Source organism: Drosophila montana, unplaced genomic scaffold (assembly GCF_035044405.1).
Source record: "Drosophila montana isolate Dmon_TW-CO22-7 unplaced genomic scaffold, ASM3504440v1 contig_2106_1, whole genome shotgun sequence".
Lineage (NCBI taxonomy): Eukaryota > Metazoa > Arthropoda > Insecta > Diptera > Drosophilidae > Drosophila > Drosophila montana.
In genome coordinates this window covers 383,572-399,972 of record NW_026997017.1, presented here as the reverse complement: position 1 = coordinate 399,972, position 16,401 = coordinate 383,572, and the positions used below count along the sequence as shown (strand labels likewise).

Here is a 16,401-nt window from a genome sequence, read left to right as displayed (position 1 = left end):
GTGTAAATATGACTGCGAACGTATTTAATCGTTCTGTCTTGTTGCACAGTTTTTATGCAAAGTAAGTTTCTGCTTTCTGCCATTGGGATTTGGGCCAGAAGGCAAAAGAGTTTTAACGAAAATTAACACCTTTTTGATATGTCTCAGGTGCACAACTGAAATTTATGTTTTATAGAACCTTTTGCGTACAGCAAACTTTTTTGCAATCCAAACCAATTGCCACACGACGCCTCGAGCAGCGTTTTAATGAGCTCAAGTTTTGGCCAAGTTACTGGAGCTGCTCGCAGCTTGGAGCAATTGAAATTATCGTTTGGCTGGTAATGAAAAATGCGGCAATCTTTGCTGGCTCAAAGGGTAAGATACTGAATGGAATAGTTAGAGAGGGAGAACGAAGAGAGCGAGAGAGCGAGACTTGGGCTAGTTGAGAGTCGCGCGTGTTGCAAATAAAATATGCAAGTGCCGCACATCAACTCTGTGCTTAACATCAATTAAAGACCCACAAACCTAATAAACCCACTTAACCCACAGCCAGCGGCGGTGACATGAGTAGGCGCCACTCTGGAGAGACAGTTGCTCAAAATTCCTGGCTAACAACTTTTTGCTCGGCAGCGAGCGGGCGAAACTTTTGCTCTGAAGACGTGTTCAAAGTCATAAAAGTGCCAGCTGCCTGGACAAATTGCAGTATAAGCAGGACGGGGGAATGCAGGGTGTAGGGTGTAGCAACAGTTCGGCTTGCCCGACTTGATAATTATGAGCTTGAGGCAGTCGTCACCTATCTTGATGCCTGTTGCTGTTGTTGTTGAGACATCGCTCGGTAATGGCAACGACGACAGCTAAACAAAAGCGCTGAGAGCGCATCTCAGCCAGCCAGCCCCTACCCTACCCTACCCTACCCTACCCTACCCTACCCTACCCTACCCTACCCTACCCTACACCCCTACACACCTACACACACCCCTTTATAACGCCTGGGCATATTATAAACAGACAGAAATGGGGGTTGGGCGGAGCTGAGCTGAAAACTTGCCCCGTTCATGACTTGATATACTTACGTTAACCCACTCGCTCTTCCCTTGCTACTTGGGCGCCATACCCCTCCCCCCCTCCCCCTCTCCATCCCCCTCCCGCTACCGTCACATTATCATTCCCATTCCCAAACGCATTGCCGCCACGCAAATGTAATTAAACCATACATCAACGTGAAATATGTCGACGGCGACGAGCCCAGTTAGTATCTGTGTGGGTGTATATGTGAATGGATCTCTATGTGCGTGTGTGCGTGTGTGTGTGTGTGTGTGTGTTTGAATGTTGTTCAACTTATATCAGAGGCAGCACAACGCAGTCAAGAAGCCTGTGACACAGAGTCGCATAGAAATGAATGAAGTGTGTCTACTTAGACAGCTGTCACAATTTCTAGGGATACGTTGCGGCACAAACAAAAAAACAAAAACCATTAACTTTACTTATTTCACTTTTTATTAATTTTTGATATTTTATTTTTGTTTTATATTCCTATGAGCATGCGCTCAACAAAGGCAGATGACAACTGTTCTAGACCCGAGCAAGGTCTTTTCTTTTCTTTTCTTTTATTTTATCTTTAATTTTTGCCTCAAGTTCTCATTTGGATAGCATCTATTTGAAGCATATCTTATAAGATCACATATTATATATATATACTAGCGGGTATAACCCGGCCTTGCCCGTGGCACGTATGTTATTAAATCAAAAAAGCTTTGATAATGATTTTGAAACTGATCGGACGGTAATCAAACAACTTTTATTCAAATCGGAAAACTCTTAAAATTCACCAAAAAAATCTTAAAAATGCATTTTCCACCGAAGGAGTTTAGATTTTGCGAGAAATGTGAAACACGTCTCTAATGATTTTTCTTATAGATCTTTGGAAATAAATTTGAACACAAAACGTCATCCACCGAATCTTCGACCCCCATTTGCACCAAGGTGGGATGGATTTTTTCAAAAAGTGTGAACATCCTCTCAAATGAATTTGAACAAAGATCTTTGAAAATAAATTTGAGGCCGATCGGAACGTAAACAAACAACTTTCATACAAACGTTTTCCGCCAATTTACCACTGTTGCGAGTGGAATTTCCCAAATCGCGGACATACGTATTCATTAAGTTCTTATTGAGAGCTTTGAAAATAAGTTTGAAGCAAATCGGACACAACTTAAAACTTCGCACAAAAAATCTTTAAATCGCATTCCCCACGAAGAAGTTTGAATTCTGCGAAAAGTGTGAAACACGTCTCAAATGATTTTTCTTATAGATCTCTGGAAATGAATTTGAGCGCGAAATGTCACCCACCAAATTTTTGACCCCCATTTCCACCAAGGAGGCATGCATTTTCCAAAAAGTGGGAAACACCCCTCAAATGAATTTGAACAAAGAGCTTTGAAAATAAGTTTGAGGCCGATCGGATGGTAAACAAAAAAGTTACATACAAACGTTTTTCGCGATTTTTCCACACTTGCGGGTGGAATTTCCCGAAACCCCGCCTTAACGTGCACCTACATCACATAAGGTAGCTACAGTGAAAATTTCAGCTTCCTAGCTCTTACGGTTTGGGCTGTGCGTTGATCACCAATCAGTCAGTCAGTCAGTCAGTCAGTCAGTCAGTCAGGACAAACAGTTTTATATATAGAGATTGATAAAACTTATTTGAAATCAGTTTTGATTTTTCTTGTAGGGCTGGAAACTCTGCCGGATAGAGTTATCGATAAGAGCCTGCAGCGGCCGATAACATGTTAGACGCATGTTAATTAACAGAACTAACGGTAACAGTAGCAAACGATAATGGGGACGAGAGACGTGCGTCTGATCTCGTTGAGTACCAATAAGAAAGATAAAGCATTGTCCCAATAAGAAATTAATGTATGAAGTGAATAAAAACCAATATATTATGACTCCAGAAGATCGAACCCTATATATATATATATATATATATATATATCAACAATAATAACAACAACAAAAAACAAGATATTATATAAATATTAAGTATAAGTACAAAGTATGTAGGTAAGTAAATGTAGGCATGGGTACAGAGTAATTATTTAAGTATTAACAATGTAGTTATATACACGCTTAAAGGACTACACACACACACACCAATACATATATAAATGGCACTCAAATCGAAGCAAAAAAACATAAATAAACCCAAACTCTAGACTTTCATTTCCGACTAATCCATAAACCGTCTACAGTCTTATAAAAAAGATTATCGTATCTTTGATTTATATATATATGTATATATATATATATATATTCATTCCGCTTCTATTAAAGTTAGAAGTCTGGGATTATATTAAATTAGATGTATTATACTTTGATATGCGAAAAATGTTGATATAATTTTGATATATTTTCCCACAATTTAAATCAAAGTAAGATATAATTTTTCTAACTTAGCTAAAAACAATTTTTGAAAATTCAATTTTAAGCAACCCAAAAAGCCGAATACTTTTCATATACCCGAAATTCCTTTAAATTCCTTTAGAGTATCAAAGGCTCGACGTGGTTATTTTGTAGTGTGGCAGGGTTCTGATTGCCACCCAGGCACATCGCGAAGTCACGGCTATTGGAAAAGGGAAAGGAAAAGCTAATATAAATACACGTAAATACAAAGCAGAATTGTAATTATGTGCCTTGGGTGAGCGATGCCCTAGACACGCCCCGTCTGAACGCCCCTAGATGAATGCCCCAAGTATGTATATATGTCTAGTAAATACGCACAAGAGCTGTTAAAATTGGTTTGGGCTCGGTTCGGCTTTGGGTTTCGGTTTGGGCTTGAGTTGCCGTTGAATGGCATGAAGACAAGGTGCTACTAATTTAATCCCAGCCTCGACTTCTGCTTGACAAGGGCTGCTCTGAGTTGCAAAAAGGCGGCGGCGATTCGAGCAGTGAGACAGAGATGAAAGGCCAAACCAGAGTGTTCCAGCTGAATGAAGACGAAGGCAGCTCAAGGCACGTGTCTAAGACTCTGAAATATCGTTTCCGGGAAAAATCTGTAACAGGCAGAAGGAAGCTTCTTCTCCGAAACCATAAGTATACCTTATATAATATATATGCTATCTATAGGTTTATCTTCTTGTCTTGCCGAGCTAAAAACTTTCAGTTCATAACTCAGTTAATTGGCGCGATATCAAAAACTATCGAATTTAACTACCCATTTGATAAGCCTGACTCTCTTAAAAGACGAGAGCGGAAGAAACCAACGAGAGCCCCGCTTTAAATCATAAATAGCTCATTTCGATAATTATCGATTGTTTAAATAGGTTTTCTTCGAGCACATATCGAAATGTATGACACCAGAAATTGATAATTATCGATTGTTAGAAATGGGCCCCAGGGAACCCGCAGTTGCCCGCCCAGATCAAGTCTACTTAAAAGCACAGTTAGCTCATTTCGATAATTATCGATTGTTAGATTAGGTTTTGTTTGATCACATATCAAAGCTTAATACACCAGAAATCGATAATTATCGATTGTTAGAAATGGGCCCCAGGGGCCCCGCTGTTGCCCGCCCAGATCAAGTCTACTTAAAAGCACAGTTAGCTCATTTCGATAATTATCGATTCTTAGATTAGGTTTTGTTCGAACACATATCGAAAGAATTGGCAGATATTCGTATAAGAGGAGACTCAGAATTAATTCAAATCATCGAAAGGCAACTCTGTTTCAACGTGATTGTAATTATTGATTTTCAGATTGGGTTTTTTGGCTATATAAATGGAAGCAACTTGTTTAGATAATTATTTTTTTTATTTCACTAGCTGCAACTATTTTAACAACCAAAAACATATGACAAATTTGTGCAGCTCCTTACCGTTTTTCAAACTTTGCTGCACTTGCCAACACTGGCTCTCATCCATGTGAAGTGATGGGTGGCCCGCCAACTGCAGCAGGTTTATGTATATTGGCAGCAATCGGCAAAAAAAATAATGAGCTACTTAAAAGAAATATGTATGGGCGCGCGTGTGTGTGTGTGTGTGTGTGTGTGCAGGGAAGTGCGGTGTAGAGTGTGTGTATGGCACCTGGCGTAGCTGCACAGCCCCTACCACTGCTAACAGTGTTGAAATGCAGTCAAGACGCAGGCAACAAACAAAGTGGCGGGAGGGAGGTGGGAGAGAGAAAAAAATGCATCACGTGCTGGTGCTGGGCCGTTGGGGAGGCGGTGTGGGGGGGTGGTTGGGGTTGATTGAGCATCGCTGCGTATCGTAGCAGAGCTAATGCGCATTTACCTACGACCCTGATGGCCACCGTCTCAAGACTATAAATTTCCGACAGACCAGCGGAATGGGAAGCCCAACTGATGGAGCCCAATTGGGTGGCAGAGAGCCTAATGATGGCTGCCGCTGCCGGTGGTGCTGCCGGTGCTGCTGCTGCTGCTGCTGCATTGAACAAGGAGCAAGGACTAAGACAAACTAAAGGAAGACATGAAAATTTTCGATATCCGTGCCTAACGACTGCCGGTACTGCGTGTGGGGGCAAGAGCGTATGTGCGCGGGGTAGGGGGCTCGGTGCTGGTTAGGCGGCAATGAGATTTTAAGAGCTTCCACTTCCGTCTAAGCAAAATTTGTTATCGCAACGTTAGGCGGACGAGAAATCTCCCTCTCTCTCTATACACATATATTATGTTATAAGTAGTGGCGCCATCTAGCAGTAGGCAAGCGGGCTCGCAACCCAGCCCCCTGGCGGCGTGAGAGGCCTTCGACCGATTTGCTGCTTGTCTTGCATTTAATGTCACACGCTTCATTATTTCTAATTGGCAAATTTTCAATCAGCGACGCGGCCCCAAAATGGAAATGGAATGGGGCGGGTAGGGTAGGGTCGGGGCGAGGTGGGGGGTCAGAATGTTTAGGGAATGCGCTGCGCGTAAATTTGGCTGCGCTGTGACTTAACAACTTCAGAATTCAATTATGCGACACAGAGTGAAATCAACATTATTGATAAGCCGCAAGGACAACGGCATAAGGAAGAGGGAGAAGCAAGAAGAAGAAAAAAGCAGGCCAGAGAAGGAGGAGGAGAGAAGAAGCGAACAGCAGCAGCAGTAGCAGCAGCAACGGCGCCAGAGCCTTGGGCAGCGTCAAGTCGCGACTGCTGTCATCAGCAGCAGCAGCAGCAGCAGCAGCAGCAGCAGCAGCAGCAGCAGCAGCAGCAGCAGCAGCAGCAGCAGCAGCGGCAGCGGCAGCGGCAGAGCAGAAGCGGAGCAGCGCTTCACTGAGCTGGCGTTGACCAATCAGCGCCCCCTGGCGACATCAGCGGCCAACTAACCAACAAAAGTTTGCTTGACACGGCATAAAAGAAGAGAGAGGAAAGAGAGGGCGGCTGGCTGAAGGGGGCTGGGTGGGCAGACCAACAAAAGAAAACGTAGCGCGCAAATTATCGTAATTATAAATTAAGTCGACATTGGTCAGAGAAGCGGGAGCTACAAACTGGCAACTGCCTCATCAGAGGCGAGGAGAGCGCTGAATGCGGGGCGGGGACGGGGCTGAAAATAATGAAGAATGGGACGACGAACAAGACGCTGGTTTGTAATGTGTGGAGAGAACGTGGGGGACTCGGGGGAGGGGAGGTGCATTGAATTGTTGGCAAATGTAATGAAAAATACTTTTTGTAATGCGCAAAACAGCGCACTTTCGGGGACGGGTGGTGTATAGAACAAAGAGAGGGGATCGGGGCTAGGGGTAGGGGGTGTGGTAACCACCCCACAGCTTTGCTGACTGGCATTCGAAAATAGATTTTCACTATATTTTTGTGGGTGGCAAAAGCGTTTGCCCCAAGCCTAGGCTGAGATAGAAAATAGGGGTGGGGGGAAATTGGGAGCTTGTTTGGGAGCTGACTATAACACTGTAAAGTGGAAAAGTTTTGTCTGACTTGGAGGGGGGTCCGCTTTTATGGAATAAAATATAAAAAAAAATGAGAACAAGGCAAGAAACTTAGGGAAATAGCAAGGGAATTGAGTGCTTGTGGGTGGGTGCAGCACTTTATACACAGTAAGAAATAATCAAGTTTACATTTAAAAACAATTTTTGTACTTTCCTCTATATGTACAACAAGTCGCAATGACTGATTGAATGACTGACTGATTGACTGAGTGAGTAATTGACTGAATGACTAATTGATTGAATGACTGATTGAATGACTGACTGATTGATTGATTGACTGACTGACTGATTGGCTTACTGACTGACTGATTGACTGACTGACTGACTGATTGACTGAGTAAGTAATTGACTGATTGACTGACTGACTGACTGACTGACTGAATGACTGAATGACTGATTGAATGACTGACTGAGTAATTGACTGAATGACTTACTGACTGAATAGCTAACTTACTGAATGACTGAATGACTGATTGATTGACCGGCTGATTGACTGAATGATTGACTGACTGACTTACTGACTGACTGATTGACTGATTGACTGACTGACTGACTGACTGACTGATTGACTGAGTAAGTAATTGACTGATTGACTGACTGACTGACCGACGGACTGAATGACTGAATGACTGAATGACTGATTGACTGATGCTTGACTGACTGAGTAATTGACTGAATGACTTACTGACTGAATAGCTAACTGACTGAATGACTGATTGATTGACCGGCTGATTGACTGAATGATTGACTGACTGACTGACTGACTGACTGACTGGCTGATTGATTGATTGACTGACTGCTTGGCTAACTGATTGACTGACTGATTGACACGTATTTAAGCGATTTTTAAAATTCAGTACACGGAAATAAAGAAGACGCTTTTAAAATGCTCATTCGATCGAATTCCAAATCATATTCAAATAAATATGTACATTTTATAAGGGCCAGGATTTGTTTAGTGGTCTTTTTCTCATATACATTTAAATGAATGTCCTGTGGCATTAAGTGTAAATAATTTATAAAATTTATTAATTTTATCTCATGTTAATGTCACAAGAAATTAAAACTTAACCAAAATTTTTTCCCAGTGTAAAGGAAGCTTTAAAAACTGCCTGAAAACGGAAAACGACAAAAAAAAAAGAGAAAAAGGAAAAACGCAAAAACTAACAAACAGACAAGCGTCTGAGATTTGTTGTTGGTGTCGAAGGCAAAATGTAGCCACTTTGCGTAGGTAACTGGGCGAGGGGACGGGCAAGAGGAGCCATGGGGGGGGGGGGGGGGGGAGGAGTGCTGGCTGGCTGTTTGGAGCATAATTTGTTGCCTAGTTTGGCTGGCGCTGCCTAATTGTTCAGAGTCGGGCGCAAAGTTATGCCAAAAAGTGTTGTTTCTGCTTGCCGGCATCTCTTTAAACAACAACAATTCTCGGCCGTTAAACTAAGCGTTAATTGAGCGCCGAGCAAAAAGTTTTTTGGCCAAAATGCCCAAAGCAGTTACATTATATAGATATGATAAAAAATGGAGGCGAAAAAAAGCAGCAAAGCTAGAGAAAAAAAATTAGATGACAATGGGCTAGCGAAAACAATTGAAAGAGCCGCCGGCATTTTGTGGGCCTGGCCCAGGCCTCAAGGGGCCCGGGGGGGCTGGCTGGAAGTTGGTGGAGGGAGTGGGGGGGGGCAATGGAGGCGCCACTAACTAAATTTACAAGTTGTGTGCAGATCGACGACGACGACGACGAGAATGGAACAAAATGGCAACCATTAAAAATGCCGCCGACGCCGACGTCAGCGAAAAAAAAAATATTAAAAAATCGAATGAACAAAAAAAAAAAAAAACATAACTAAAACGGAATTTCAAAATTAAACGCACAAGTTCAATGAACTGCGGCACAACGAACTCGAAATGCTCTACTCTTTGTGCGCGTGTCTCACAATTCAATTCAGTTTCAACTGTCGGTCGCCAGTTCAGATCCAGCAGCAATTTGTGATTCATTTGCTGTGATTCACAAAGAAAACATTAATAATAGCTTAAATGTTTCATTTGTTTTGATAGTTTTGCGCAGCGCCGTGGGCTAAGCTTCGGCCGAGCATTAAATTTGTGGTTCGCAGCCCCGTGAATGCAAAAACAAGTTATTAAAAATAAACATCAACTTAGGATAATATTTGCCCAGACTCAAGTCAAAAATGTATTGATAATAATTCATTCTTAAACTAATTTACTAGTTCACAAGCAAAGTCGTTCGGCCATGCGAAATAACTCCGCCGAAATATTTCCGCACAGAACATTTTGCTGCGGAATTATGCAGTTTTATAGCGACATATCTCCGCCGTCGGTCATGGCGAGTTGTTTCCTTTTATAGCGACATATCTCCACTGTAAATCATGGCGAGTTTATATCGTTTTATAGCAACATATCTCAGCCGTCGATCATGGCGAGATTATGGCGTTTTATAGCGACATATCTCCGCTGTTAAACATGGCGAGATTATGTCCTCTTATAGCGACATATCTCCGATGTTGATCATGGCGAGCTTATATCGTTTTATAGCGACATGTCTCCGTCATTGTTCTTGGTTTTTTTATAGCAACATATCTCCGCTGTTAATCTTGGCGATATTATGTTTTTTTTAGCGACATTTCTCCGCTGTTAAGCATGGCGAGATTATGTCCTTTTATAGCGACATATCTCCGCCGGCGATCATGGCGAGATTATGGCGTTTTATAGCGACATATCTCCGCTGTTGATCATGGCGAGTTTATATCGTTTTATAGCGGCATATCTCCGCCGTTTAACATTGCGAGATCATGTCGTTTTATAGCGACATTTCTCCGCTGTAAATCATGGCGAGTTTATATCGTTTTATAGCGGCATATCTTCGCCGTTTAACATTGCGAGATCATGTCCTTTTATAGCGACATATCTCCGCTGTTGATCATGGCGAGTTTATATCGTTTTATAGCGACATATCTCCGCCGTCGATCTTGGCGAGATCATAGCTGCAAGCCAATATTATATTCTTTTGGAACTAGTTCACAAATTGAGCTACTTTATAGATGATTTTGTACAAATAGCTTAAATACGCAGTACAACTACGCCTAAATACGTTAAAGTAGCCCGTGTTGATCCCAGCTACTTCTGCTGTTTAAGAGATGTTCAATAGAAACGCGACTTTTGGCGAAACTGTCGAAATGCCAAGCAACAAGCGACGCGGCGCAGCGAACATGCTCGATGAAACATGCTCTGTATGAAACGTCCCTAAACACTTGGATGTATTACCCATAGGAACCAACTTAATAGAGTGTGCAAGGGGAGGGCCAAAGCGGGGATGGGGAGGGGGAGGTGCTTTTGGTCAAATGTCTTTGTCGACGCATAAGTAGCTGTGAAATTAACGCTGAAAAATTGTAGTGGCAAAATGCGTGCGAATGCGCAAATGAGCAAGCGAGAGGGCTTAACAATGGGCGACGCTGCGGCGGGGGGGGGGGGGAGGGGTGGGGTTTGTGTGTGTGTGTGTGTGTGTGTGTGTGTGGGTAGGCTAAGGATAAGCTGAATGCCCCGGGTGGCATGCTTATCCTCGATTGGGCAGCGTGAAAACAGAAATTACATTTAATGGTTATAAATTGGAAACTGACTAAATGAAATGCGTAAATATTGACTTATTGAATGGAGTGTGCGCTGCGGCAGCGGCGGCGGCTGTTTGCTGAGGGTCACTTCAAATTACATTATTGGCCACGAACCGCAAGCGAAAGCCACAGCCAGAGACGCACACACACACACACGCACACACGCACACACACACGCACAGCCTCTGCACTTTGGGATTTGACAGCGCTAATTTGTTGATTTGCTGTGTTTGATTTTTGCTGTGTTTTTTTTTTTCGCTTCTTTATATTCGAAATGCCCATTTTTTCTATCTGTCTAATAATTGTTGTTGTTGTTGTTGTTGTTGTTGTTGTTGTTGTTGTTGTTGTTGTTGTTGTTGTTGTTGTTGTTGTTGTTGTTGTTGTTGTTGTTGTTGTTGTCATTAGCAAGTCAGCTCTGCGCTGAGCAGCTTTAAGCGTTAGGCAAAGTTTTGCGGTCTAATGAGCTTACACTCTAATGGCAGCAGGCCAGCAGCTCCCGCCACCCCGCCACCCACCACAGCAAAAAAAAAAAAGGGAGCCGCTGACAGTGACAGTGGCTCAAGGGGCGGGGGGCGGGGGGCGAAGGGGGGCTGCAGCGAAATTAAAACGAAAGCCCGGAAGTAATTATAATTGTTCTCGACATGATTTTTGGCATGCTAATTGAATTGTACAGTCGGATTTTTTTTTGGCCTTTTTTTTTGCTATTTTTTTGGCTTTTCTTGGCCACAATTAATGGTAGCTGGTTAGAATTAATGTTTTGACCTTTGCTGGCCCTGCGGTCTTTTTGGTGCAAGTCCAAAAAAAAAAAGAAATATTCCCAAGCTATCCATGCTGGTCGAGAACCTGCACAGCCAGTTTGGTTCATTTAGCTCTTAGAATCTTCGAGTTATGCGTAGGCGACCATGTTTCCAATTCGATATTTATGGATATTAAACAAGTAAGAGGTTCTAGTCGGGAGCTCCCGACTGAACCCTCTTTTTCCAACAGGCGATAGGTATAAAATGAAAGATACTTGATGTATATATGATATTCTAGAAGCTACATGTCAAGTTTGCTGACTCTAGCTCATATTATTTACCAGAATTGCTCAAAAAGCAGGATTTCGTTATCGATTTTTATCGATTACTTCGAAACGGGGCAAATTATCGAATATTGGAACCCATTTTCAATGGGTTCAGGGTATAAATATATAATATAAAAAAAATATAAAAATATAATATATTTAGCTTTTGCGGTCAGGTGAACATTTCTAGATGTACTCGATGCAGATATATACTCCATAAAGTTTCCTTAACCCTCTTACACACATTTACACAAACCCTTCTTAGCCCTCTCTTTGCCCGTTTTCATTTGCTTTAAAGTGTTCAAACAAAAACCAATTTGAATATATTTATAATTACCTTTCTCTGCAGCCTTTGCTTTTTGCCGGCCGATAAAAACTGAGCTGCAATATTCAGAAAATGTTCAACAAACGTTCGATTATATTAATTTTTTGGCAAAACTTTGATAAAATTCAATTGCCAAGAAGACAAACTAAGGCCAAAAAGACACGGCGCGTATTCAAGTTTCAACTGCGAAAGGACTTGGAAGAAATCCTTGACACACAACTTGGCATTGAGCTAAGTCAAGTGTAAGCTGTTATTGGTTGGGGCAAACACAACCACAAATGAGAGCCCCTTAAATGGTCTGCCCTCTCAAATGCACATCAATATGGGGCAATTACTTCAACTACAACACGAACGAGCCGAGGAGGAGATGCCCCAAATCGAAGCCCCATTTCAGACGAAAATAAATACACATTTGGAGCCAAAAGGGGGGGGGAGGGATTGGTCGGCGTCAATGACAACGGGTTATAAACAAACGGCTCATATTGAAAAGAAAGTGCCATACATACACAACTAATACACCCATTACACACGCACACACACACACACAGAGATATGTATAGTCAATCCCCGAACGAATATGTGTCATAAATAGAGGAGAATCGCATAGGGAGGCGACACATTAAGATAGACATATGCGACGCGTCTGGCAGGCCCAAAAATCGAGTTCGGCTTATCTGCGCATCTAACTGAGCTACACATCCGTGTGTCTCTGTGTGTGTGTGTCTCTGTGTGTGTGTGTCTCTGTGTGTGTGTGTCTCTGTGTGTGTGTGTATTTATGCGTGCGTCTGTGTGTAGGTCATAGCCATATAATAAATCGAAGTCACGACAAATATAAATAATAAAATTTATTTTATTTTATTTTATTTCTATATAGAAATTTCGCTTTTTTCCGCCTTTTTCTATTTTTTTTTGCATTTCAACGTACTTTCAGTACATAAATCCTGAGCTTAGCAGCGGACAGGAGCCCAAACAAGCGCCCGCAACAGCACAAACGTCGAAGGACAACAACAGCAACAAAAAAAGAAAGAGAAAAAAAGAAAATCATAATAAATATAGAAAACAGAAAATTTGTTGGGCGCCTGAAACAACAGACACGAGCCGCAGAATTCTGGGTCCTGATTGGGCTCGCATGAATATTGTTTGTGCATACACACATATACATATACATATACGTATGAGTGTGTGTGTGTGTAAAAAATGAAAAGCAAAAAGGAAAAGCGCTGCGAAAAAAACGAATATAACAATAACAAATCCAATATTAGATGGCCATAAGAAGAATGCGTTCAAGTACGAGCCAGCGCACTCGCACTGGCGCCTCTCTCCAACAGAGCCACCCTAGAGCCACCCTAGAGCCAGCCTAGAGCCACCCTAGCGTGGTGGCTGGTCGCAGTGTTTTGCAAAGGTTTTGCGTTTGTCTCCATAAAAAGGGCGGCGGGCGCACAATTTTAGGGCTATTTGCTATTTGCGAGCAATACAAGTGGGCGCGAGTGGGCGTGGCTGGGATCGAAAGTGGAAACGTTGAACAAGCTGCAAACAAGCTGGTGTGGAACGCATGTGCTGCAATTTTTGGGCCAGCAGAGGCTGGCAACAATCCATCCGAAAACGGAGCAGCAAATAACAATTGAGATATTGAGAAAAACTTTGGAATGTGCAATGGCTAAAAAGCAAACCGACTCGAATTGAGTCCAATTACTTGGCATTCGGGATTGGGATAACTTAACGGCATTCGATTGGAAACAATTTGTCGAGACATATCAGCATATTGTTGCAATATTGACATAGTCTAATGGTATTCGCTTAAGATTATTACGGCTATTTAATGAATAGAGAAATCAGATTGTGCAAAAACAATATCAGTCTAAAGATTAAAGATAGATTGAACAAGACATTAGACCAATATGCAGCTCAAACTGAACGTGAAGCAAAGCTTAGTTAAAGTATTTAAGAAAAGGTTTCAGTTGGATCCAGTCGGATTCGATCTCGATATTATATAGCTGCCAAAGGAATCATTTTTCGATGGAAAACTTTCATGTTTAACAAGCTATCTTGACCAAACTCGGCATTTGTTCGCTTCACAATATTCGTTCGTCATATATAAGCAAAATCTTATCTGCAAACTGGAAATGTCTACAGGTTCATTAAATCTTTCTCTGTTTTTCTCGTGGGCTTGGATTCTGCGAAGAGTGTGTAACATGTCACAAATGGGCTTTCCTAAAGATCCTCATTGACCCTCATTTCCGCAAAGGTGAAAACAGATTTTGCGAAAAGAGTGAAACACCGCTCTAATGAATCTTTGATCTTTGAAAATAAGCTTGCGGCCCAACCAGCTGATAAACAAAAAAGTTGCGTACAAAAGTTTGTCACTTATTTTCCACACCTGCGGGTGGAAATTACCAAAACCCCGTCACCTTAATCAAACAAAAGTCAGTCACTCAATCAAATCAAACAGTGCTAAGATTATAGTATAATAATCTTAGCTCTCAATAATTATTTTGCTTTTGTTTTCTCTGTGAATTCAACTCAAATTCCTCATTTTTATACCCTGAACCCATTGAAAATGGGTAAAAAGGGTATTATGTATTTGTGCAAATGTATGTAACAGGCAGAAGGAAGAAGATTTATAGATATGAATGAAATAACAAAACGAGCTACATAATGCTGTTGAATTGACAGCTCGAGAATGTTTCAAAATAATTTCATTTATTCTAGAGCTAATTAGCTGGAGGTTTAATGGCACCCAAAAACCGCTCCAGTAGAAAATAGGCAATCAAATATAATGCTGTTGCGACCCAACCAAGAAAAAATAAAAAAAGGAATAAAGAAACCCCAAGCCGAACTAATTGCAAACCATTTTGGGGTCGAGCAATGTGTGATAAACTTTCAGCTGAGCTGCCGACATGCGAGGCTCAGACTTACATAAGTGTGGGCCATATGGAGTGGACGGAGGCAACAATATGCCTAACGAGTATGACAGAGAGAGACAGAGAGAGAGAGAGAGAGAGAGAGAGAGAGAGAGTAAGAGAGAGGTTGCCGAACAAACGCAACGACCCTTCAACCCGAGAGCCGGCCATTAACTATGCCAAGTGTTGCAAAGTGTATCTAAATTTTCAGCACTAACACCCAAAATCTAATTTATATCACGTTAATGAGCTTTTACGTCAAATTTGTTGGCGCTGCGACGGAGGCACACAACTTTCGGCCAAACGAAGCGGGTTAACACAGCCAGCCAAAGTCGAGTGGGTTACTTTGGGCCAGTCGAATGGGGCAGAGAACTGTCAACTGTAAAAAGTTGGCCGGCTTATCAAACGAAATTTGTGGCAATAAAACGAAACGAAACTTAACGAAACGGAATGGAATGGAATGGAATGGCATGGCATGGCATGGAATGGAATATGGAATATGCGGAAGGGAGGGAGATGGGGCAGAGTGGCAAGCTGAGCTAGCTGCCGCAACTGTGCGTCGCGACGCGGCGGCACGTGGAGCGTCTCATGTCTAAGCCAATAAACGAAAGGTTATTTAATATTTGGCTACAGCTTTTGAGCACCTACCCACCACACCCCCTCACCACACACCCCCGTCACAAATTCACCCCCGTCACAAACTCACCCCCACAGGCTAACATTTATTTCACTAACAACTTAGCCAACTTGGCACTTTTGCTTTTGCTGTTTATTTATTTATTTTTTTTTTATATTTTTTTTTACTTTTGTTTCTTCATAACAAACATCAAAGCCGTATGGGCGTGGCTAGTGGGCGGCTAGGGACTGAGCGTGGTATGTGTACACAGTTTCTTATACACTTGCATCGGGTCCAATAACTATGTCACGCAGAAGACATCTCTGCCAGCAAAAACTTGATCTATATTCATGATCGAGCTATTGAATCTATATAGCATATAGCATATAACATATGGCAGATGTCGTATGGCATATGGCATATGGCATAGGGTAGATGTCGTATGGCTTATAGCAAATAGCATATAGCATATAGGATATGGCATATGGCATATGGCATATAAGATAATGCAGATGTCGTATGGCATATAGCATATAGGATATGGCAGATGTCGTATGGCATATGGCATATGGCAGATGGCGTATGGCATATAGCATATAGGATATGGCAGATGTTGTATGTCATATAGCATATAGCATATAACATATAGGATATGGCAGATGTCGTATGGCATATGGCATATGGCAGATGTCGTATGGCATATGGCATATCCTAGTCCATCTGTTCGTTTGTCTGTCAGTCTTAAGGCTATCGTCGTGATACTTTGCATAGGTTTGTCTTTCGTATCGGATTTCAATTTCATATAGCTGCCATAGACGATCGGACTACTCTATCATTAGGCTCTACAGGAAGAATCCATACAAAAATAAGAACTTTCTGTTTTTCAAGATATGCTCAGCAATATAGAGCTTTACTAATTCTACGCACATGACTGAAAGCCCGTCAAGAGTATTTAATATTCGTATT

At 41.9% G+C, this 16,401-nt stretch overlaps 2 protein-coding genes across 2 annotated transcripts in view; one reads left to right on the top strand and one right to left on the bottom strand.

The window, feature by feature from the left end:
* LOC135426891 (uncharacterized) overlaps positions 1–16,401 on the bottom strand; it is a 113,777-nt gene that overhangs the window by 49,707 nt on the left and 47,669 nt on the right. The window lies entirely within an intron of this gene.
* Positions 5,372–6,250, top strand: LOC135426883 (uncharacterized). Its single transcript, XM_064680209.1, has 2 exons — positions 5,372–5,521; positions 5,957–6,250. The coding sequence occupies exons 1-2, from the start codon at positions 5,372–5,374 to the stop codon at positions 6,248–6,250; spliced, it is 444 nt and encodes a 147-aa protein (XP_064536279.1).